General features: G+C 51.9%; 1 protein-coding gene across 3 annotated transcripts in view; it reads right to left on the reverse strand.

The window, feature by feature from the left end:
* Nucleotides 1–3,638, reverse strand: part of KIRREL1 (kirre like nephrin family adhesion molecule 1) — a gene marked incomplete at both ends in the record, with an annotated part of 98,549 nt that extends 94,911 nt beyond the window's left edge. For all 3 annotated transcript variants that reach the window (XM_080693090.1, XM_080693089.1, XM_080693088.1), the window contains one exon: nucleotides 3,587–3,638. In XM_080693090.1, the coding sequence (XP_080549216.1) occupies nucleotides 3,587–3,638 (52 nt within the window). The remainder of the gene's footprint in view (nucleotides 1–3,586) is intronic.
* Nucleotides 3,639–24,143: the final 20,505 nt, after the last annotated feature.

Genomic DNA, 24,143 nt, shown 5'->3' on the forward strand with positions numbered 1-24,143 from the left:
TCAGGGCTGACATCCTTCCTCCTCGGTGCTTGAGGGAGAGCCAGTGTCCTCCGTGGGGTCGGGGCTCTCTCCTCCAGTCTCCCGCAGACTTTTCCCCCAAGGGCTCCAACCAGGGATGGATCGCTGAGTTTTCTCCTCTGCCCCTGCCCCAAACTGGCTTCTCTCCATGAGAGGGTACAAAGCAGGGGCCAACTAAAGTCCTGGACCAAGAACCAGGGGAGCTGAGGCTAGAAAACTAATAGAATACAGGATAGAAAAACCAGGCGCGTGTTGGAATCCCAGCATCCGGGAGGCTGAGACAGGAGGATCACAGGTTCCCGGCCAGCCTCAGCTACTTAGGCCCTTTGCAACTCAGTGAGACCCTGTTTCAAAATAAAGAATAAAAAATAGGGCTGGGGTTGGAGCTCGGAGGTAGAATGCCCCCGGGTTCCATCCCCAGCCACGCAGAGCATTTCTCGGGCCCTTCTGTGCCACGTGGGTGGCACATTTGACCTCCAGCGCAGCCCTGTGAGCTGTTGCCCCCAGCCTCGCCCGACAGAGGCGAAACTGAGGCCCTGAGAGCGCATCACCAGCCCAAGCTCGCGAGGCTGCCACGGCGGGGAGAGATGGACGGGAGCTTGGGATCTAATCACCATTTAATACCGCCCCCCTCTAACTCTGCGGCATCTCACCTAATCGATCCATCGATTGGATATTTAAGGGGCACTTACCATATGCAGGGCACCGGGCCAGAAATGACAATGGGATGAGAGAGGAATGAGGACTTGGTACATCAAAGGGGCCTTGGAGGGGCCAGCTCATGGGCGCGCATGGGTGAGCCCACTGAGGGCCAGAGGTAGGAAAGCCTGGTGCCTCCTCCGCTCCGGCCGCAGCTCCCAGTGCATACCCAGTGCTTCCCTCATGGCCGAGGTCAAGGATGGGAACCCGGTGTTCCAATTTCTGCCAGGGTCCCCCTAGGCTCAGTGCCCTGTTTTGGGCAGAAACAGGACATCCGGTGTGTGTGTGTGTGTGTGTGTGTGTGTGTGTGTGTGTGTGTACGCGCGTGCATCACAGGATCAGCAGAACCAATCCCCAACAATTCCCCCAGTCATTTCTCTGCCAGGATGTAGCTGTGCTCTGGAGTTAGACACTGGGGATTCAGGAGGCCTGGGCCTGCTCCCTTTTCCCTACCCCCACACCAGCCCCCTCTGGAGGCAGCTCCCGCCTCGGCCGGCCTGTCATCTCACATCGCTCTGATTAGCTATAATCTTTCTTTTTCAATTTCTCCTCCCCGAGACGAGGGAGTGAGAAAATCTCCCAGAAAATGAATAAATATTTCAATTTTCGGCGCAATCAGTCTGAGGAGCCCGGCGCATGATGGAAACGGGACGGATAATGGTTTTCATTTAGATAAGATACAGAAAATTATTTAGTGAAAAATGAAGATTGATGAAGCCTATTGAAATGCTTGAAAACGCAATTTTTATTTCTGGGCCCCGGGGGCTAAGTCTCCCCTGCCCGGCTCCTCCTCTCTGCTCCCCTCAATTCTGTGGCCACCTTCTCCCCTCCTCCCCCAACCCCAGGCAACCCCATTTCCCCTTGCCCTGCCCCCCACCCCGCACCCCTGGCCAAAACTCCCTCTTTCCAAAAATGGGGGTTAAGGCAAGCGGGCGCCAAGCCCCCATCCCTTGCCTGCCTCAGTCTCCCCAGGCCCCTACGCCTTCCCTAGCTGCACCCCCTGAGCCCCTAGACTCAATATGACTCCATTCTCCTCCCCTAGCCTTTCTCTGGTACCCCTCTCCTGCCTACATCCCCCCTAAATACTTGTGCACTCTCCCAATTTCTTGCTCTCCCCCCTCGCGGGCAGGCGGGAGATAGGAGCTCAGCATCCCCGCCCCTCACCCCCCCCACCCTTCCAGAGCGAGCACAGCCCCCATGCACTTCTTTCTGACCATTACCAGCCCGGATTCAATCCACACGTCCCTGATGTTTGCTAACTGCAGCATTTGTTCCTAAAGCTCATTGGTATCCCTGTGGCTGCTGACATTTGAGGGCCAAGGGGAGAGGGGCAGGCAGAAGCCGCCCCCCCAACGCCCGCGTGCCAGGCCTGATCGCCCTCCCTCCTCGCCCCTCCCTCCCCTCCCCTCCCCCGCAGCCTGGCTGAACAAAGTCAGAACTTAAGTCATCTTCCCAACTTTCTGCCAAGTGGCTGGCCTGGCCTGCCAACCTCAAGGAAAGGCCTCCTCCTCTCCGACCACTGCCCCCCCACTTAGGACTGCAGCTGTGGACCCTTCCCCATCTTAAGAGTGAGCCGGGGTGGGGGGATCCATTGGAAAGAGGGAGCTAGACCCGCCCCCAGCAGCTCAACCCCTTTGCCTTAGGACAGGAGAGGTCTCCTGGAACACCCCACCCCAACACACTCTCACACCCGAACCAGGAAGGGAGCTGGGCTCCTGCCTGGGCGCCTCCGTCCAACTGACCTCCCTCTTCCCCGCTCCCCCCACAGAGACCACCGCCTCCATCTTGTACACTGGATGTACATCTCCATAGGAGTCTGCCTCTATGGATGGCGCTCAAGTTTCTTTGTTTGCAGGAGGGAGGGCTGGTTTGAGTGTGAGCCCGTTGGGGGGGCGCAGGGGGGTCTGCGGTCCTGAGCCCCAGTCCCCCCCCCCCTGCGCCTGGGGCGAGTGTGGGGAGGCATCTGCCTGGCTCAGCTGCAGCCTGCCTTTGTGTGTCTGGCTGCTCTAGGGGACTTTGGGGGGGGGGCTGTCTGCTCCGTAGGTGACGGGTGCCTCTGGCCAGTGACTGTGGTGCTCTTGGTCAAATTCTGGGCTGCCTTTATTTGGGGAGGGGGGAGGGCTCAGAAAAATGACATCTCCCCTCAGAGTCAGAACCAGCAGGCAGGAGCCTTCTCCCACAGAACCCGGTACAGGCTGGGGTCTGGACCCCCCCAGCCCTGCCTAGGGGACACCCACCTCTCCCACCGCCCCTAACCTCTCCGCCTCTGCCCTGCGGGTTCCAAAGAAGCCCCAGACACCAACACTTTTCTGACCCCAAGTGGCGCCAGCACTCGCCTTCCACCCGGGCAGAGGCTGGAACTGCACCCCCACCCAGCGCCCCCGGCCGGCAGGGGCTCCAGCCCCGGGAGGCCACAGCGCCCTCCTCTGGGGGCTGCCCCCGCCCCAGGGGGCTCGGGCTGGAGGAGGGGGTCCCTCTGCATCATCCCGGGGAGCCGGGTCCCAGCTTTCTGCGCACCCCACCCCCAAATCTGAAATTTCAGCCTCTTCCCCGCCCTCGCCCTCGCCCGGCCCCAGGCGTGCGGACCCCGGGCCTGCGAGGGGCCGGGCGGACGGGGCTCGGAGGCTCGGGGCCAGCCCTGGAGCATCGGGGTCCCCTTCTCCCCCCGACCCCGGCCCTTGCCGACCCGCTCCTCGGTTCTCCCGCGCAGCCAGCGGGAGCAACTTGGGCGAATCCACCGCAAACTCCTGCTCGCCGGCGCGGGGACCCCCGCCCTCCCCGGGGCTCGGCGCGGGGCTGAGAGCCCCCGGCCCGCCCCGCGGCGTCGGGCCCCGCTCCCCCCGCCGGCCGAGGCCCCGGCCGGCCTTACCTTGGGAGAAAGTGTCGGAGAGAGTCAGGATCCAGACCAGGAGGCTGAGCATGCTGCCCGCGGCCGGCCGGAGTTGGCGCCCAGCTGCCCCCGGCGCTCCTCCGCCGGCCCCTCGGCCCGCCGCGCGCTCCCTCTCTCCCTTCCTTCCTCCCCGCCCGCCTCCTGACGTCTGCTCCCCTCCGACGGCGCCTCCCTCCCCCGGCCCCAACGCGCGCGCACAGCCGCGCTCAGCTCGCCCGGGAGCACGGGGAGGAGGACGGGGAGCACGGCGGGCGGGGAGGAGCGCCGGGGTGGGGGCTCGGGCAGCCCGGACCCCGCCAGCCTGGCCCCAGCACACCAGCCTCGGCCCGGGTGGAAGCCGGCGGGGGTCGGGGTGGGGGGTGGGGTGCGCACGGGCCGGGAGGACCCTGCAGCCACCGGGAGGATCGGGATGAGGACGAGCTGTGAGTGTGTGTGTGTGTGTGTGTGTGTGTGTGTGTGTGTAGTGTTGAGGAGCACGGAGGACGAGGCTGTTTATAAAAAGCTTCATGACCTCTTTAAATAAACAAATAAATAAATATCCCGAGCCAGGCGCACGCTTGTCATCCCAGGACTTGGGAGGCTGAGACAGGAGGATCGCAGGTTCGCGGCCAGCCTCGGCACCTTAGTGAGACCCTGTTTCAAAATAAAGGATGCAAAATAGGGCCGGGGGGTGTAGCTCAAAGGTACAATGCTCCATGGGGTCCATTCCCCATGGAGGACAAAAATAATAAATATTCTAATAAAAATAATAAATATTCTACACCCCAAATCTCAGTCTAGCCTAGATACGCCCAAATTAAGAAATCATGCCGCGCGTGGGGGCACACGCCTGTTATCCCAGTACTTGGGAGGCTAAGACAGGAGGATCTCAGGCCGGCTGCAGCAACTTAGCCAGGCTCTCAGCAACTTAGAGAGACTCTTATTTCAAAATGCAAAATAGAAATTGGCTGGGGTGTCCCTCAGAGGTAGAACGCCCCTGGGCTTCATCCCCAGTACAGGAAAAAGAAAGAAAGATAAGAGAGGGTGGGAGGAAAAAGAAAAGAAGAAAAGAATTCTCCTTAGACTAGGGGCTGTTGGAGGGGAGGGGCCTACTGGCTCCCCATCTACAAAACCCAGAGCTGGGGCATCCTGCAGCCTCCGCCCGGAGCCCTGCCTGGAGCGTCCCCGGCCACTGTGAGGCTTGGCTCAGGGCTGGTGGGGCCCTTCGCGGCCGCCAGTTGCCTCTTCTTTCGGTCGTGGTGGGCATCTACCCTTCCCGAGGGGCAGCCGGCCAACTAGACGGCTGGGCTGGGCCGCGGCCTCCGCTCTGGTCCCTCAGAACGCTGGCCTGGCCGGCGCACGGCGGATCTCCAAGCACGCAGGAGTTTGGGATGGCGAGATGGAGGAAGGGGAGGGCGGAGTTCCTGGCGGGAGTAAGGAGACTGGGGGCTGGGGGCTGGGTGGGGGGAAAGGCTCTTTCGACCTCGTGAGGCCCTCACAGGCTCGCCCAGGCGCCTGGAGGTCTGAGCTCTAGGGAGCCACTGGAATGGCACAGCTTTACAGCAGCGCCGTCCAGAGCGGTCTCCATCGCTTTCCTCCCTGATTCTGGGTCTCCAGGGTCCCAGCACAACCCGCCAAGATGGGTCGATTTCCCCGGAGCGGAGGCGCGGCTCTCTGCTGCCCTCTGCTGGCGCCAGATGGCCACAGCGCCCTTTTCCTCCCAGGATCCTGATACTTGGCTGAGTGGTCCAGGCACATCCATCCTCACACAGCTGGAGGACGCAGAAACACAGGAAGAAAAAGCCACCCACAAGCTCACATTCAGAAGGACAGTAGCAAAGACCCATATAGTCCTGGGTTAGGTTCAGAACGCATACGCACAGGCAAAACACACAATTTAGGAACGGAGCCACCCCCTAGCCCAGAGACACGGGACTACATCTCAGACAGACACGCACCAGCAGAGACACGTGAGGGCTTTTCATTTATTCATCCATTAATCATGCATTATACAGATATTTCTTTGGTGCCCGCTATGTTCCCGTCACAATGTTAGGCTTCGGGGATGCAAAAATGGAAATAAAATTAGACCTCCTCCTCCCCACCCCCTTTATAGTGTGTGGTAGTGGGAATGGAACCCAGGGACATTCTACCACTGAGCTACAACACCAGCCCTGTGTTTGTTTGTTTGAAGTACTGGGGACAGAACCAGGGGCATTCTACTTCCAAGCTACACCGCCAACCCTATTTTTTTATTCTTTATTTTGAAACAGGGTCTCACTGAGTTGCAAAGGGCCTCGCTAAGTAGCTGAGGCTATCTGCCAACCACGATCCTCCTGTCTCCACCTCCCAAATACACCTTGAGCCGTGTGTGTGTGTGTGTGTGTGTGTGTGTGTGTGTGTGTGTTGTGGTACTGGGGATTAACACAGGGATGTTCCACCTCTGAGCTATATTCCTAGCCCTGTTTGTTTTGAAACACAGTCTCACTAAGTTGCTGAGGCCAGCCACAAACATGTGATCCTCCTGTCTCAGCCTCCTAAGTACTTAATTACAGGTGTCTGCCACCACACCGGGCTTCAACGTTGAACTTTGAAACTTCAAAAGACCGAGCTAGCTGGACATGGTGGCACACGCCTGTAATCCCTGTACTTGGGAGGCTGAGACAGGAGGACCAGGATCACTAGTTAGAGGACAACCTCAGCAAGTAGTAAGGCTTAATTCAACCTAGCAAGACCCTGTTTCCAAATAAGAAATAAAATCGGGCTGGGGGTGTAGCTCGAAGGTAGAATGCCTCTGGGTTCAATCCCCAGTACTACAAAAAATAAATGCATAAAAATAAAAACAATAACTGGGCTTGATGGTGCACACTTGTAATCCCAGGATTTGGGAGGCTGAGACAGGAGGATTGTGGTTCGTGGACAGCCTCAGCTACTTAGTGAGGCCCTTTACAACTCAGTGAGACATTGTTTCAAAATAAGGAAGAAAAAAAGGGCTAGGGGTGTAGCTCGGAGGTAGAATGACCCTGGGTTCCATCCCCAGTACCACACCAAAAAAAAAAAAAAAATCAGAATAAAGAATAAAAGAAGCCAGGCATGGTGGCGCACGCTTGTAATCCCCGCACTTGGGAGGCTGAGACAGGAGGATCGTGCAGGTTCAAAGCCAGCCTCAGCTACTTAGTGAGGCTCTCAGCAACTTAGCGAGACCTTGTTTCCAAATAAAATACAAAATAGGTCTGGGAGTGTAGCCTGGAGGTAGAAGGCCCCTGGGTTCCAGCCCCAGTAACACCAAATAAATAAATAAGGCTAGGGGTATAGCTTGAAGATAGAATGCCCATGCGTTCCATCCCCAGTACCACAGAAAAATAAAAATAAAAAAAATAGAAACAATGACAAACTAAATAAACCTCCGTTGTTCATAAGTAGCCTGTGTCAGGTATTTACTTTATAGTAACACTAAGCTAACTAATATATAGGGTAACTGTGAGGACAGATCGAGTCCATTGTCTTTGCAGTCCTTAGAGCAGTAAGAAGCACTCAGTAAATGCTACCAGCTGCAGTTCTTTGTGGATTGGGGGCTCCCTGAAGCAGGGACCTTTTGAATCTTTCTCTTATGGAATTGTCTTTATCCTAGGCATGGAGGGCTACTTAGACAGAAGCAGGCAGACTTGGAAGCAGGATGCCGAGAGAGAGAGAGAGAGAGAGAGAGAGAGAGAGAGAGAGAGAGAGAGAGAGAGCGCCAAAGGTTATATATGGAGTTAAGAGCAATATTAATAATTTTTTGAGCACAAAAGCAAAAAGACCAAGAGGTCAGGGAGTGAGCAGCAAGCAATTTATGACCATCAGCGGGAGAAGCCACCTTGAGAGACAGAGATGAATTCTTTGTCTCAACGAGGGCTGAGAACAGCAGAACAATTCTATAAATTGTCCTCTTTCCCTCGAGGGGGGCGGAGGACTGTGTCCCTGATGCTTGTCAGAGACAGAGAGGAAAAAACCAGGATCTGGAGTCTCCACCGGGAAAATAATCCTGAGCCCAAAGCAAACCCAGAGTCGGTCAGCACAGCATGAGGGTGCGCTGTAGGGTGCCTCATCTGTCCCCTGATGCCAAAGCCCTGGCAGGGGTAGTCTCATATCTTTTCCAGATTATATTTCAGCCCAGGTAGTTGCATAAGTCCTTCCAGGTATCAGACCTTAAACTTTCTACTGCAATATCGGCCCATTTTCTCCTTCCTTAAGATGCCTGGCTTGAGCCGGGCATGGTGGCGCATGCTTGTAATCCCCGCGCTTGGGAGGCTGAGACAGGAGGATCACACAGGTTCAAAGCCAGCCTCAGCTATTTAGTGAGGCTCTCAGCAACTTAGTGAGACCCTGTTTCCAAATAAAGTATAAAATAGGTCTGGGAGGATAGCCTAGAGGTAGAAAAAGCCCCTAGGGTTATTAATTATTGTTTATTTATTTATTGTGTGACACTGGGAGTTGAATCCAGGGGCATTCTACCTCTGAGCTCCACCCCCAGTTCTATTTTTTATTATTTATTTATTTATTTGCCCTATTTATTTATTTATTTATTTATTTATTTTTATTTTTGCGGCACTGGGGATGGAACCCAGGGGCATTCTACCTCTGAGCTACACCTCCAGCCCTATTTTTTATTCTTTATTTTGAAACAGGGTCTCACTGAGTTGCAAAAGACCTCCCTCACTAAACAACTGAAGCTGTCCTCGAACTGTGATCTTCCTGTCTCAACCTCCCAAATGCTGGGATTATAAACCTGCTCCACCATGCCCTGCTAATTTATTTATTTTTGTGTGTGGCACTGGGACTGGAACCCAGGGGCGTTCTACCTCCAATCTATACCCCCAGTCCGATTTTTTATTATTTTGAAAGAGGGTCTCATTAAGTTGCAGAGGGTCTCACTACGTAGCTGAGGCTGACCGGGGAACCTGCGTTCCTTCTTGTCTCAGCTTCCCAAATACTGGGATTACAAGTGTGCCACCACGCCTGGCTTATTTACTTACTTACTTATTTATCCTGGGGATGGATTCCTGCGTAGAGGCCAGTATCAGCAACTTAGTAAGACCCTGTTTTGAAATCAAAGATAAAAGGGAGCTGGGCGGTATAGCTCAGAGGGAAAATATCCCTAGGTTCAATCCCCAGTGAGAGGGGGAGAGAGAGAGAGAGAGAGAGAGAGAGAGAGAGAGAGAGAGAGAATAGGGATGGGGGTGTAGTCTGGAAGTAAAATGCCCCTGAGTTCTATCCCCAGTACCGCAAAAAAAGAAGAAAAAGAAAAAAGAAGAATGAAAGAAGGAAGGAAAGAAAGAAGGGAGGGAGGGAGGGAGGGAGGGAGGGAGGGAGGGAGGGAGGGAAAGGTTTTCCATTTTGAGACTCTGGGTTCTAGAAAGGCTGTCCTGATGAAGGGATGGAGCCGGCCTTCTTTGAAACAGCACAGAGCCAGAGAGCTAGTGATTGGATTTAGGAAGAACTTCCCGGTTTAAGAGACAAATGGTAAGTTCTCAGAGGTCAGTCTTCCCAAGGAGCTGGACCAAGGAAGCAGGGTTGGCAGGAAAGTTTATCTTCTGCGGCGCAGGGCGAGCGTGTGTGAGAGAGAGAGGCGTATTACCTTGAGTGTAAAGAGAAAAATCCCAGGGAGCAGAGAACAAGTTATAAATACCACGAGCGTGGGGTGATATCACCTGCGCGCAGAGCGGCGATTTATGGCCAAGTCACACGGCCCTAAAGTGTATTTATAACAGCGTAACTCACCAGTACTTCTCCCTGCCACGACCCGCCCTGTTTCCTGGACAGAGGCGGTCCTCCCCGGAGGGAGCAGGCTGGCTGGCCAGGCCTCCACCCTGGGGGATCTCACAGGCTCCAAAAGGGTGCACTGGGGAAGCCGGGCATGGTGGCTCACGCTTGTAATCCCAGCATTTGGGAGGCGGAGACAGGAGGTCACGGTTTGCAGCCAGGCTCAGTTACTTAGTGAGGCCCTTTGCAACTCAGTGAGACCCTGTTTCGAGATAAAGAATAAAAAAATAGGGCTGGGGGTGTAGCTCAGAGGCAGAATGCCCGTGGGGTCCATCCCCAGTACCACAAAAATACATAAATAAATGCATAAATATTGGTAAAGGTTTGTAGAAGTGTTTTGTTTTTTTGAAATTTGACAATCTTAAAATTATATATGCCGGGTGTGGTGGTGCATGCTTGTGAATCCCGCACTTGGGAGGCTGAGACAGGAGGATCGCACAGATTCGAAGCCAGCCTCAGCTACTTAGTGAGGCTCTCAGCAACTTACTGAGACCCTGTTTCCAAATAAAATATAAAATAGGTCTGGGGGTATAGCCCGGAGATAGAAGGCCCATGGGTTCCACCCCCAGTACCACACACACACACACAAATTATATATGGTATTGCTAATAGGATTTTTAAAATTCAAAGACACATTTTTTGGAGGGGGGCTACTGGGGATGGAACCTATAGACCTTCTACCTCCAAGCTACACCTCTAGACCTATTTTTTTTTTTCTTTTTTTTTGGTGGTACTGGGAGTGAAACCCAGAGGCTTTCTACCTCCGGGCTACACTCTCAGACCTATTTTATATTTTATTTGGAAGCAGGGTCTCACTAAGTTGCTGAGAGCCTCACTAAGTAGCTGAGGCTGGCTTTGAACCTGTGCGATCCTCCTGTCTCAGCCTCCCAAGCGCTGGGATTACAAGCGTGCGCCACCACGCCCGGCCTTTTTTTTTTTTTTTTTTAAAGTGTCTCACTAAGCTGCTGAGGCTGACTTTGAACCTGCAATCCTCCTGTCTCAGCCTCACAAGTACTCAGATCATAAGCATGTGCCACCATGCCCGGCTAAAGACACATTTAAATGTGTGTGTGGTAGTGGAGATGGAACCCAGGGACTTTCTAACTCTGGGCTATACCCTCAGCCCTCTTTTATTTTTTTATTTAGAAATAGGGTTTCTCAGGGGCTCTCTAAGTTGCTGAGGCTGGCTGAGAATGTATGATCTTCCTGTCTCAGCCTCCCAAGTACTAGGATTACAGGTGTGTGCCACCATATCTGGCATAAAGACCGTAATTACAGAAATGTGCCACTACTCATGCCTTTTCTTGTTTTTAAAATAAAATAAGATAAATAAAAGTTCTGAGCCGGGCGTGGTGGTGCATGCTTGTAATCCCAGCATTCGGGAGGCTGAAACTGGAGGATCGCGGTTCATGGACAGCCTCAGCTACTTAGTGAGGCCCTCCACAACTTAGTGAGACCCTATTTCAAAATAAAGAATAAAAAAATAGGGCAGGGGATGTGGCTTGGAGGTCAAATGCCCCTGGGTTCCATCCCCAGACCCGGAAAAAAAAAAAAAAAAAGAAAGTTCTGCACCTGCCTTTATATACATTCTGGTGTTTGTTTGTTTGTTTGTTTTTTGCAGTCCTGGGGATGGAACCCAGGGGCATTCTATCTCTAAGCTACACCCTCAGCCCTATATTTTATTCTTTATTTATCGGCCCTGGCCGATGTGTACAACCACAAACACACACACCACCGTTCCTGACACAGGTGTCACCAAATTCCAAGAACTTTGATACGGACCAATGTTTAAGAAACAACAACCTACCTACCTGGAAAACCCCCAACTCCCGGCTCTCCCCGCCGTCAGAAACAGCCCCATAAAAAGTTTCAACCTGCGGACCCTCGGTGTGTGCCTCCCTGCCCCACCTTTGGACCAGTGAACCTCACCCAGGATTGCAGAAAAAAGCACCTCTTGCTTTCACTTGGCCTGCTTGTCTTGTTTCCTGCGTCACAACTTTACACCCAGGGCAGGGACTGGGCGCCCCTCTCTTCACAGTACTGGTCTTTGGTCCAGGTAGGCTGAATCCAATTCTCCTGGACAGACAGCTCTCACTGAGATGGAAGAGGAGACCCATTTTAGGGATGGAGGCCTTGGGAAAGTCTGGGTCCTTCAGCTGGAGGCCGGGAAGCTGGGGACAACTTAGGAGCTGGTTCCCATCACCTTCCCCGCTCCAGAGCCAACAGCCAAGTCCAATACTCTCTCCAGCCTGTCTTACAAGGGGTGCACCAAGGCTCAGAGTGGCTGCATGGCATCCCAAAAGATACACAGGGTTAGACCCACAGGCTATAAGTTTCCCTTTGCCACCACCCAACAGGGCCCTCTGGAAGGAGGCTCGCTGGGCAGCGTGAGCCCCCATAGCCAGGGCCAGGGTCAGGAAGTGCTGTGGTGCAGGCTGGTGGCAGCGGGACCTGCCTTCAGGACTCTTGGGTCTCCAAGGGCAGCGGCAGTGACCTGGCTGCCCCATTTCATTAACCCTACCCGCTGGGGCGCAGCTGCTGCAGCCAAGGGGCGTGGTCACAGCAGATGGAAAGGCTCAGCCCCAGAACATTCCCGGGAAGAGGGGAGGGCCCCCTGCCCACAAAGGGCCTCGGTCAGATGGGGGTGAGGGGGAACAGCTCTGCACAGACCCCTTGGAGGAAAACAGTGGGTTGTGGAGAGGGGAAGGGCTGGCCCAAGAGAAAATGGGATTTTAAGAGAGAGAAATAAGAGAGTCTCCTTCTGTAATCCTCCTCCACAGATGTCCCTAGGTCCCTTCTGCATGTTCTGCCACCCCTCCCTCACTCTGTGTGTGTGTGTGTGTGTGTGTGTGTGTGTGTGTGTGTGTGTGCGCGCGCGCTACTGGGGATGGAACCCAGGGGCTTTCTACCTCTGAGCTATACCCCAGCCTATTTTTATTCCCCCCCCCCACCCCGGGAATTGAACCCAGGCCATCTATCTCTGAGCTAAACCTCCAGCCCTAATTTTTACTTTTTTTTTTTTTTCAGTACTGGGAATGGAACCCAGAGACATTCTACCTCAGAGCTACACCACCACCCTCTTTTTTATTCTTTATTTGGAAACAGGGTCTCACTGAATTGCAAAGGGCCTAAGTAGCTGAGGCTGTCAGCCAACTGCAATCCTCCTGTCTCAGCTCCCGAATGCTGTGATTACAAGCGTGCACCACCATGACTGGTTCCCCCTTTTTTGGTACTGGAGATTGAACCCAGGAGCATCCTACCTCTGAGCTACTACCCTAGCCCTTTTTATTTTATGTATTTATTTATTTTGGTGCTGAGGGGTTGAACCCAGGGGAATTTTACGTTCTAGCTACACCCCCAGCCCTATTTATTTTTCATTTTGAAACTGGCTCACGCTAGGTTGCTGAGGCTGGCCCATGAACCTGTGATTCTCCTGTGTCAGCCTTCCAAGTACTGGAATTATAGGTGTGAACCACACTCAGTTCATTTTTTAAAAACTTATTCTTTTTTTTCTTTTTTTTTTTTTTTGGTGGTGGTGGTACTGGGATGGAACCCAGTAGCATTCTACCTTCAAGCTTCATCCCTAGCCCTATTTTTATTTTTATTTTTATTTTTTATTTTTTTTGGTGGTACTGGGGGTGGAACCCAGAGGCTTTCTACCTCCAGGCTATACTCCCAGACCTATTTTGTATTTTATTTAGAAACAGGGTCTCACTAAGTTGCTGAGAACCTCAGTAAGTAGCTGAGGCTGGCTTAGAATCTCTGCGATCCTCCTGTCTTCGCCTCCCAAGCGCCCGGCTTTTATTTTTTATTTTGAAACAGGGTCTCACTGATTTGCAAAGGGCCTCACTAAGTAGCTGAGGCTGTCCTCAAACCTCAATCCTCCTGTCTCAGTCTCCTGAATGCTGGGATTACAAGTGTGCACCACCACGCCGGCTTCATTTTTTTATTCTGAAATAGGGTCTAGCTAAGTTCCTGACCACCTCACTAAGTAGCTGAGGCTGGCTGCTAACCTGCGATCCTCCTGTCTGTCCTCCAAATACTGGGATCACAAGTGTGCGCAACCATGCCTAGCTATAACCTCCCCTGGGATGAACTCAAAACCCAGCTGGACCAAAATCAGTTTGGGGCCTCAATTCCCTGTCCCTCTCCCCCAACTCCACTGCCTTGTTGACTCGTACCCAGGGCCAGCCAAACCTCTGCTGCAGAGCCCCTTCCCCACACAGGCCCTGGACTCAGCGCCCAGTCAGACCTCACTCCGCACCACCCCAACAGGATGGGTCCAGCCATCTCAGCCTTCAAGCATGGTGGGCCATGACCCAGGCTATCAGAATCCCAAGGACATGCTGTTGTTCTCCCAGCGTGTACCTGTCAACTGGCTCTGCATGTGTGTGTGTGTGTGTGTGTGTGTGTGTGTGTGTGTACACTTTTTGTGCTCACCAATACACAATACCTAGCTAACTCAGTTCTTGCACTCAATAAATGTGGGTTATGCCCAGCGTGGTGGCACATGCCTGTAATCCCAGTACTTGGGAGCAAGTACCAGGACAGAATGATCGCAGATTCCAGGCCAGCCTCAGCAACTTAGTGAGACCCTGTTAACAAAATAAAATAAAGTAGCCGGGTGTGGTGGCGCACGCTTGTCATCCCAGCATTCGGGAGGCTGAGACCGGAGGATCACGGTTCGCAGACAGACTCAGCTACTTAGTGAGGCCCTCTGCAACTCAGTGGGACCCGGTTTCAAAATAAAGAATAAAAAATAGGGCTGGGGGTATAGCTGGGAGATAGAATGTCCCTGGATTCCATCCCCAGTACCAATAAATAAATAAATAAATAAATAAATAAATAAATAAATAAAAATAAATAAATGTAAAATAGGTCTGGGGATGTAGCTCAGAGGTAGAATTCCCCTGCGTTCAATCCCTAGCAGCTACCCCAGCCAAGCGTGGTGGCACATGCTTGTAATCCCAGTACTTGGGAGGCTGAGACAGGAGGATCACAGGGTCAAAGCCAGCTTCAGAAATTTAGCGAGGCCCTCAGCAACCTAGTGAGGCCCTTTGCAACTCAGTGAGACCCTGTTTCAAAATAAAGAATAAAAAATAGGGCTGGGGTATAGCTCAAAGGCACAATGCCCCTAGGTTTCATCCCCAGTGCCAAAAAAGGAAAAGAAAAAAAGAAAAAAGAAATAAAAATTGGTCTGGGGATGTAGTTCAGAAGTAGAATGCTTCTGGTTTCAATCCCTAGTACCAAAAATAAATAAATAAATAAATAAATAAATAAATAAATAAATAAAGCTGAGGGTAGAGCTCAGAGGTAGAATGCCCCTGGAGAGAGAGAGGGAGGGAGGGAGGGAGGGAGGGAGGGAGGGAGGGAGGGAGAGAGAGAGAGAGAGAGAGAGAGAGAGAGAGAGAGAGGAAGGAGGAGGAGGAGGAGGAGGAGGAGGAGGAAGAGGAGAAGGAAAGAGGAGAGGAGAGGAGGGAGAGAGAAAGAGAGAGAGAGAGAGAGAGGAGACTTTGGAAGGAGGAGTAGGATTTGGGAGCAGGCCAGCCTGGGCCTGCAGGGATGGGAGGAATGACAGCCACACACCCCCCCCCCCCCCCCCGTCAGTACCCAGCCTGAGCAGACCTGGCAGCCCGGCTAAGTATAAGTAGCACTTTCCCGCTAAGTGTTCTGTGGGGAGGTGTCATGTGTCTGTATTTAAAATTAATTTTTCAGAATTGGAAGCCCCACTCTGAAAGGCAGCACCCCCTGGGTGGCTTCTGGCAGGATTGGAAAGCCATAACTTTGGAGAGAAACACAATAAACCAGAAATTTCCTCCCAGGTGGGCAAGAAACGGCCTCTCTCCCTGCAAAGGGAGCCTTTCCAGAGCCTGGCTCATCAGGTTTGCAAGGCACTGCTTCTGTGCGTAAGGAAACCACCTTCCAGTGTGAGGTCTGTTGCTGTCTGATGGATGGGCACAGGCCCAGCCCGTCTCCAGGGGGAGAGCGGAAGGTGATTTCTCTCTGGCTCCGGGCTGTGTTTCTGTAAGTACCTGTGAATGGAGAAGCAGCTATGCTTTGGAAACTGGCAGTGCGAGCTGCCCGCTGGAGACAGGCGGGCCGGCGGCCTTAGAGGGCTGGCCAAATGATGTCTGCAGAGAGGGCAGGTGCTGGAGCTACCAAGACTGGGGATAGAACCCAGGGCATTCCACCTCTGAGCTACATCCCCAGCTTTTTTTATTTTTCATTTAGAAAAATAGGGTCTCAGCCGGGTGTTGGTGGCGTACATTTGTAATCCCCGCACTTGGGAAGCTGAGACAGGAGAATCTCACAGGTTTGAAGACAGCCTGAGCTACTTAGTGAGGCTCTCAGCGACTTAGTGGGACCCTGTTTCCAAATAAAATGTAAAAATAGGTCTGGGAGTATAACCTGGAGGTAGAGAGCCTCTGGGTTCCACCCCCAGTACCACCAAAACAAGAAAAAAAGGGTCTCAGCTGGGCGTGGTGGCGCATGCTTGTAATCCCAGCATTTGGTAGGCTGAGACAGGAGAATCGTGGTTTGTGGACAGCCTCAGCTACTACTTATTGAGGCCCTTTGAAACTCAGTGAGGCCCTGTTTCCAAATAAAGTATACAAAATAGGGCTGGGGGTGTAGCTCCGAGGTAGAAGGCCCCTGGGTTCTGTTCCCAGTACTGTACTGCGCGCGCGCGCACACACACACACACACACACACACACACGAAAAGAAAAAAAATAGAAAGCCAAGCGTGGTGGCTCAGGCTTGTAATTCCAGCATTTGGGAGGCTGAGACAGGAGTATCTTGGTTTGTGGACAGCCTCAGCTACTTAGTGAGGCTCTCAGCAACTTAGTGACACCCTGTTTCCAAATAAAGTATAAAATAGGTCTGGGAGTATAGCCCAGAGGTAGAAAAGCCCCTGGGTTTCACCCCCAGTGCCACAAAGAAAATAAATAAATAAATGTCTTAAATAAATAAATGTCTTTAAAAAAAAAGCCAGGGCTGGGGATGGAGGTGCACACCTGTGATCCTAGTACCTGGGAGGCTGAGATCCACAGAGGGATCCTTGTGGGGAGAGAGAGATCAGAGACAAGATGAGCCCAGGCTGCTGGCAGGATGAGGGCCCACCCCCTCCTCACGCAGACAGTAGCTGTGTGTGGCGAGGGGACCGGACGGATGCCCCCGGAGGTCAGGGCTCCCCTTGGGATGAGTCGAGTTTGGGCTGTGTTGTTGGACAGTGGAAGAAGCCAGTGAGTGGCTGGGGGACAGGACCTAGAATTCAGGAAAGGATATTCTGAGCAGGAGACAGAAATTTGCAAACCATTAGCATGTAGATGGTATTTAAAGCCACGAGACTGGATGAGATCACCCGAGACGCGAGGAGAGTGGAGGAGAAATTAGAAGAGGACGGAAGATTGAGACTGGGGGCGCTCGCCTGCGTGGAGGTCAGGGAGAGGACAGCGCCAGCCAACGGAGGCCGGCACAGAGCCCAGGTAGCAGGGGAGGGCATCCCGGGCCCCAGGGGAAAAGCGCTGTCCAGGACAGCGGTCAGCCCCGCCAGAGGCTGTTGGGGTCAGGAGAAGACGCAGGCAAGGAGGTGCCCAGCACAGAGGTGGTGGTGAAGACCTGGCTAGGCAGGTTCCAGAGAGGACGTGAGGAGAGGCTTTTAAAACAGGGTGGTAATCCCGGTACTTGGGAGGCTGAGACAGGAGGGTCCGGGTCTGAGGCCAACCTCAGCTCTTTAGTGAGGTCTTTCGCAACTTAGTGAGACCCTGTTTCCAAATAAAGAATAAAAAAAATAGGGCTGGGGGTGTAGCTCGGAGGTAAAATGCCCCTGGGTTTCATTCCTAGCACCACAAAATAAATACATAAAGAAATAAATTAATTCATTAAAAAAACCTAAAAAGGGCTGGAGGTTTAGTTGGAAGGTAGAATGCCCCTGGGTTCAATCTCTAATACCCCAAACAAAATAAGACAAAATAAAAATATCCCAGGGGAGGGTGCTTTTCCACTTTCCCCTTTACGCGCGGTCCTGCCGTGTCCAGCTCCTCTGGCTTCTGGAAGCGTGCCGGGGACAGGACTGGCCTGGGACTTGGAGTGTCAGTTCTCTCTCCTGCTCTGCTCTTCTCTCCTCCTGCTACCAAGTTCACCCCACTCTCCAGAAAGCGCCGGTGGCGGGGGGAAGGCGAGCCACTGATGTCCACAGCTGCCCTTTGTCTACGAACTGTCATCAGAGGGCCGTGTCCCTCACTGGCCCTCGCCACAGTCGGTGCCACAGTCGGTGCCTTCTGCCTTACAGTATCGTCCCCACACTCCTCCACCTTCTCTGCTCCAACTGTCTGCGTTTTCAGAAGGCGCCACTTGAGCCCGGCATGGTCTCACATGCCTGTAATCCCAGCATTCGGGAGGCTAAGACAGGAGGATTGCGGTTTGCAGACAGTCTCAGCTGCTTAGTGGGGCCCTTTGCAACTCAGTGAGACCCTGTTTTAAAAAATTAAGAACAAAGTCGGGTGTGGTGGCCCACACTTGTAATCACAGCATTTGGGAGGCTGAAACAGGAGGATCGCCATTCCAGGACAGCCTCAGCTACTTAGTGAGGCCCTTTACAACTCAGTGAGACCCTGTTTCAAAATAAAGAATAAAAAATAGGGCTGGGGTGTCGCTCAGAGGTAGAATGCCCCTGGGTTCCATCCCCAGTAATGAAAAAAAAAACAGGGCTGGGATGTAGCTCAGAGGTAGAATGCCCCTCATTCCATCCCTAGTACCTCAAAAATAAATAGGTAAATAAAATCAAATAAATAATAAAAGCTACAGCTGGGGAGTGTAGCTCGGAGGTAGAATGCCCCTGGGTTTCATCCCCAGTACCACAAAAAATAAAATAAAATAAAGTAAAATAGGGCTGGGGGAGCTGGGCATGGTAGCGCACGCTTGTAATTCCAGCACTTGGGAGGCTGAGGCAGGAGGATCACGCAGGTTAGAAGCCAGCCTCAGCAACTTAGTGAGACCCTGTTTCCAAATAAAGAATAAAATAGGCCTGGGAGTATAGCCCGGAGGTAGAGAGCATCTGGATTCCATCCCCAGTACCACACACACACAAAAAAAATAGGGTGTCTGAGTGTGTAGCTTGGAGGTACAACACCCCTGGGTTCCATTCTCAGTACTGGAAAAAGAAGAAGAAGAAGGAGAAGGAGAAGGAGAAGGAGAAGGAGAAGGAGAAGGAGAAGGAGAAGGAGAAGGAGAAGGAGAAGGAGAAGGGGCAACTTGCCCAGTGCCTGTGTCTAGGTACATGCTCCTGCCCGCCCAGCCCTGGCCCCTGGCAGACGCTTGCTGGGGAACTGCCTGAGAAGCTGATGGATGCTCACGCAGGGCTGAGAGCCTGCCATGCTGTGATTAACTGTGAGTAGTTGGTTCGATTTTGAAAGATGGGAAATCATGTCTCCTGTTTTATACTGCAACATATAGCCGGGGAAGCCCTGGGCTTGCTCAGGCACAGCCAGCCACAGGCCGGCCTGCGGGCCCAGAGCTGTATGCTTGATGGTCGAAACCCCAACGCAATCATTAAGCCTCATAGTCCCCGTGTGGGTTAACGACCCAGACAGGAGCCTCACTGGTCAGCAACAGCCCCGGACCCCCTCGTAGCCACGGGCCCAGTGCCTGCAGGAGCCAGCTAGAGACACACAGAAAGCAAGCAGCTTTACAGTCAGGCGAGGGGTGCGTGCCTGTAATCCCAGGATTTGGGAGGCTGAGACAGGAGCACCACAAGTTCGAGGACAGCCTCAGCGAGTAGTGAGACACTCATCAGCCTAGTGAGACCCTGTTTCAAAATAAAACTAAAATCAGAGGCAGGCATGGTGGTGCACGCTTGTAATCCCAGTACTTGGGAGGCTAAGACAGGAGGATCGCAGGTTCAAGACTGGACTCAGCAACTCTGCAAGACTCCCTTCCTCCCTTCCTTCCTCCCTTCCTTCCTTCCTTCCTTCCTTCCTTCCTTCTTTCTCTTTTCTTTCTTTCTTCTGACATATTGGGGATGGAACCCAGGGGCATTGTATCTCTGAGTCTTTTTTAGTCTTTTTTACTTTTTATTTTTTATTTTGTGGTACTGGGGGTGAAGCCCAGAGGCTTTCTACCTCCGGGCTCTACTCCCAGACCTATTTTGTACTTTATTTGGAAACAGGGTCTCACTAAGTTGCTGAGAGCCTCGCTAAGTAGCTGAGGCTGGCTTCGAACCTGTGCCATCCTCCTGTCTCAGCCTCCCAAGCGTGGGGATTATGAGCATGCACCACCATGCCTGGCTAGTCTTTTTTGTTTTTGAAACAGGGTCACACTGAATTGTGAAGGGCGTCACTAAGTAACTGAGGCTGCCCACGAACCTCCATCCTTTGGTCTCAGCCTCCCGAATGCTGGGATTACAAGCGTGTGCCACCACGCCTGGTTTGACTTTATTAAAAAAAAAAAAAAAAATCAAAAGGGCTGGGCGTTAGCGTTTGCTCAGTGATAGGATGCCCCTGGGTTCAGTCCCCAGGACCTCAAACAACAGTAGCAAACCTGCTTTTTCCAAACTCTGCCTCCTGCCATCTCCCTTGCCTGCAATCTGTGTTGACACAGTGGCCTCAGGAACAGATCTCCATCTAGCCCTGGGAAGGTGGAGACAACCAAGGCCCCTCTGAAGCTCATCCCCTTCTTCTTAACTAGAACCTAGCCCAAGGACCAGTTCAAGGAGGTGGCCAGGAGCAGGGCGTGGTGGCCCACGCTTGTAATCCCAGTATTTAGGAGGCTGAGACAGGAGGATGGAGGTTCCCAGACAGCCTCAGCTACTTAGGGAGGCAACTTTGTAATTCAGTGAGACTCTGTTTCAAAATAAAGACTAAAAAATTGGGCTGGGAGTGTAGCTAGGAGGTATAATGCCCCTTGGTTCCATAAGAAAGAAAGAAGGAAAGAAAGAAAGAAAGAAAGAAAGAAAGAAAGAAAGAAAGAAAGAAAGAGAAAGAGAGAGAAAGAAAGAGAGTGGCCAGAAAGCCACAAGGAGGGAGGAGGAAGGGATCAATGACCTCGAACTGAAGGAATTCACAGGATTCTCCAGCCCAGCTCTTGGGTTTTTATTTTTATTTTATTCTATTTATTTTGGTACTGGGGCTCAAACTCAGGAGCATTCTACCTCTGAGCTACACCCCCAGCCCTTTTAAAGTTTTTCATTTGAAATAAGGTCTCGATTGGGGGTGGGGTGTCTTGTGTGTTGTACTGGGGATTGAACTCAGGCATTTTCTACCTTTTTTTTTTTGAGGAACTGGGGATGGAACCCAGGGGCATTCTACCCCTGAGCTAAACCCCCAGCCCTATTTTTTATTCTTTATTTTGAAACAGGGTCTCGCTGAGTTGCAAAGGGCCTAAGTAGCTGAGGCTGTCCATGAACCACAATCCTCCTGTCTCAGCCTCCCGAATGCTGGGATTACAAGCGTGTGCCACCACGCCCGGCTCACACAGCACTCTCGGGGCACACTTTTGTGCTGTTGGCTTCTAGCACCTGACACAAAACCCAGGCAGAGCTAGGCGCACACTCACTGAATGAATCCTATGTAGTAAAGGCACTCAGCACAGCAGAGTTCTTCTGCAAGACAAACCCCAGGAGGTGGGGAAGGGCAGCTCAGCTCACGTCTCACCCCCATTCTTTTTTTTTTTTTTTTTTTTTTTTTTGCGAGTCTGGGGATGGAACCCAGGGGCATTCCACCTCTGCCCTACACCTCCAGCCCTAGTTTTTATTCTTTATTTTGAAATGGGCCTCAGTAAGTAGCTGAGGCTGTCTGCGAACCTCAATCCTCCTATCTCAGCCTCCCGAAGGCTGGGATTACAAGTGTGCACCACCATGCCCGGCTAAACTCCGTTTTGGGGGAGGAGACACAGGACAGCACCCTGTTCCCAGTAACCTCGCCCCCCAGGGCACCTGGGGAAGCTGCCCCGCCAGCTCCGGCCTTCAGCTCACCCCGTGTGGACCTCAGCCGCAAATCAGCCCATCCAGCAATGTACCCCGGAGTGTGATCTAGCGGTGGCGAGGTTGAGTAATTTATAAAGCCCATTAAGGCGGTGCGGAATTACTTATTTATGGGAACTTTCTGGCAGATCTGTGGCTTAATCATTTATCCCCGCGAACATTTAGCCAGGGTCATTGGTAAATAATTCACTTATTACACACTCCGGAGTGGTTTATGGTGATGTGACTTATGATCTCCCCGGAGGACGGGCCGGGGAAGTGGAGCGTGGAGGCTGCGGGGAGAGCTGCTCCTCTTTCGAGGTGAAACCTGGCTCTGAAAGCCTCGTCTCCCATGTGTCAGTGCTGCCGCCGCCCGGACGGGAGAAGGATTTAAGGGGCATGGTTTCCCTGCCTTCAGATCCTCAGTGGGAAGAGACGGGTGATGACTTACCATCTCCGCATTCTGCCCCAGCCTCTGCCTACCAGGAAGCCCCCCTATGGTCGAGTCTCAAGCAGTTTTGGTCTAGAACATGCAGCTTGTCTTGCAGGGAGGGAAAGCCTGGGTTTTCCGAAATGAGTTGGAGGATGCGGAAGGAAGAGAAGCAAGCAGTCCCAAGTGCCCGCTGTCTCTCTCTGAAGCCTCTCTTGGTCTCAGGGGATTTTTTTTCTTTTGGTATTGGAGATGAAACCCAAGGGCTTTCTACCTCCGGGCTACACTCCCAGACCTATTTTCTATTTTATTTGGAAACAGGGTCTCACAAAGTTGCTGAGAGCCTCACTAAGTAGCTGAGGCTGGCTTAGAACCTGTGCGATCCTCCTGTCTCAGCCTCCCAAGTACTGGGATTACAAGCGTGTGCCACCATGCCCGGCTGTTTCAGGGAATTTTTTTTTTTTTTTTTTTTTTTTTTTTGTGGTACTGGGAATGGAACCCAGGGGCCTTCTACCTTCGGGCTACACTTCCAGACCTATTTTATTTTTTATTTGGAAACAGGGTCTCTTAAACCAGGTTAGGCTGGCTTCGAACCTGTGCGATCCTCCTGTCTCAGCCTCCCAAGCGCGGGGATTACAAGAGTGTGCCGCCACGCCCGGCTGTTTTAGGGGATTTTAAGCAGCTTCTAGCCACTGCTCAGAGGAGCCAGAGTCCTGTGGGTTTTTTTTATTTTTTATTTATTTTTTTATTTTGCAGTACTGGGGATAGGACCCAGGGGCATTCTACCTTCAAGATACACCCCCAGCTCTATTTTTTATTCTCTTTTAAAATTTTTTTTAATTTTTATTTTTTGTAGTACTGGAGATGGAACCCAGGGCATCCTACCTCTGAGCTACACCCCCTGCCCTATTTTTATTCTTTATTTTGAAACAGGGTCTCACTGAGTTGCAAAGGGCCTCACTAAGTAGCTGAAGCTGTCTGTGAACTGCGATCCTCCTGTCTCAGCTTCCCAAATGCTGGGATGACAAGCGTGCCCCCCCACGCCCAGCTTTATATTTTTATTTTTTATTTTTGAGACCCTGTTTCCAAGGTCACCGACCCCATAAGATGTTTCCTTCTATTCAGGAGATAGTTTAAGCTGATGGTTAAATATCCATAAATCTAGCTGGGCACAAGGGCACATGCGTTTAATTCCAGTACTTGGGAGGCTGAGACTGGAGGATTAGAGGCCACCCTTAGCAATTTAGCAAGATGCTGTTTCAAAAATTAAAAAAATAAAAAATAAAACAGGACTAGTGGTAGGGCTCAGAGGTAGAATGCCCCTGAGTTCAATCCCCAGTACTACACCCAAAATAAATAAATATCCAGGGAAGCTGAGTGTGGTGGCTCACGCTTGTAATCCCAGCATTCAGGAGGCCAAGACAGGAGGATCACGGACAGCCTCAGCTACTTAGTGAGGCCCTCTGCAACTCAGTGAGACACTGTTTCAAAATAAAGAATAAGAATAGGGCTGGGGGGTGTGGCTTAGAGGTAGAACGCCCCTGGGTTCCATCCCCAGGACTACAAAACTGAATAATAAATAAACAAATATCCAGGAATCTGGCAAACCAGTGGTTACACTGTTACGTAGCCAGGATTCTGCAAGCTTGTTGTTAAAACTGGAGGTAGCTTGACACCAAAGGTGATGGGAATGTTTACACCGCAGGAATCAGCAAGCACTGTGTATTAGGAAGTGGTTTGTTGGCACCTGCTGTGTTACCAGCACATCATGAACAAACCTTTCCAAAACGTGTAACTAAGGGAAGACTGCAGGGCTCTGGCTTGCCATGGGGGTGCCAGGCACGTTTACGGAAAACTAATGCTTTAAGCCCTAAGAGTAAAACAGGCTTGTTTGGAGACGTTCAGACAACACCAGACAATAACAGCTGAGAAGTAAAAGTGCTTTTCTATTTATTCTCCCAGCTGCAGATGTGTCCACTTGTATTCTCTTTTGTGTCCCTCTAGAGCCTTTTCATGGATATAGAAGAAGAGCTAGTAGCCGGGCGCAGTGGTGCATGTCTATAATCCCAGTACCTGGGAGGCCGAGACAGGAGGACTTAGGGTTCGAGGCCAGTCTCAGCAACTTAGTGAGCTCCTCAGCAACTCAGCAAGACCCCACCTAAAATAAAAATAAAAGGTCTGGGAGTGTAGTTCAAGGGTAGAATGCTCCTCGGTTCAATCCCCGGTACCAAAAAGAAAGAAAGAAAGAAAGAAAGAAAGAAAGAAAGAAAGAAAGAAAGAAAAGAAAGAAAGAAAGAAAATAACAAAAAGAAAGAGAGAAAGAAAGAAAGAAAGAAAGAAAGAAAGAAAGAAAGAAAGAGGTGTGTG

Source organism: Muscardinus avellanarius, assembly GCF_963383645.1.
Source record: "Muscardinus avellanarius genome assembly, chromosome: 3".
Classification (NCBI taxonomy): domain Eukaryota; kingdom Metazoa; phylum Chordata; class Mammalia; order Rodentia; family Gliridae; genus Muscardinus; species Muscardinus avellanarius.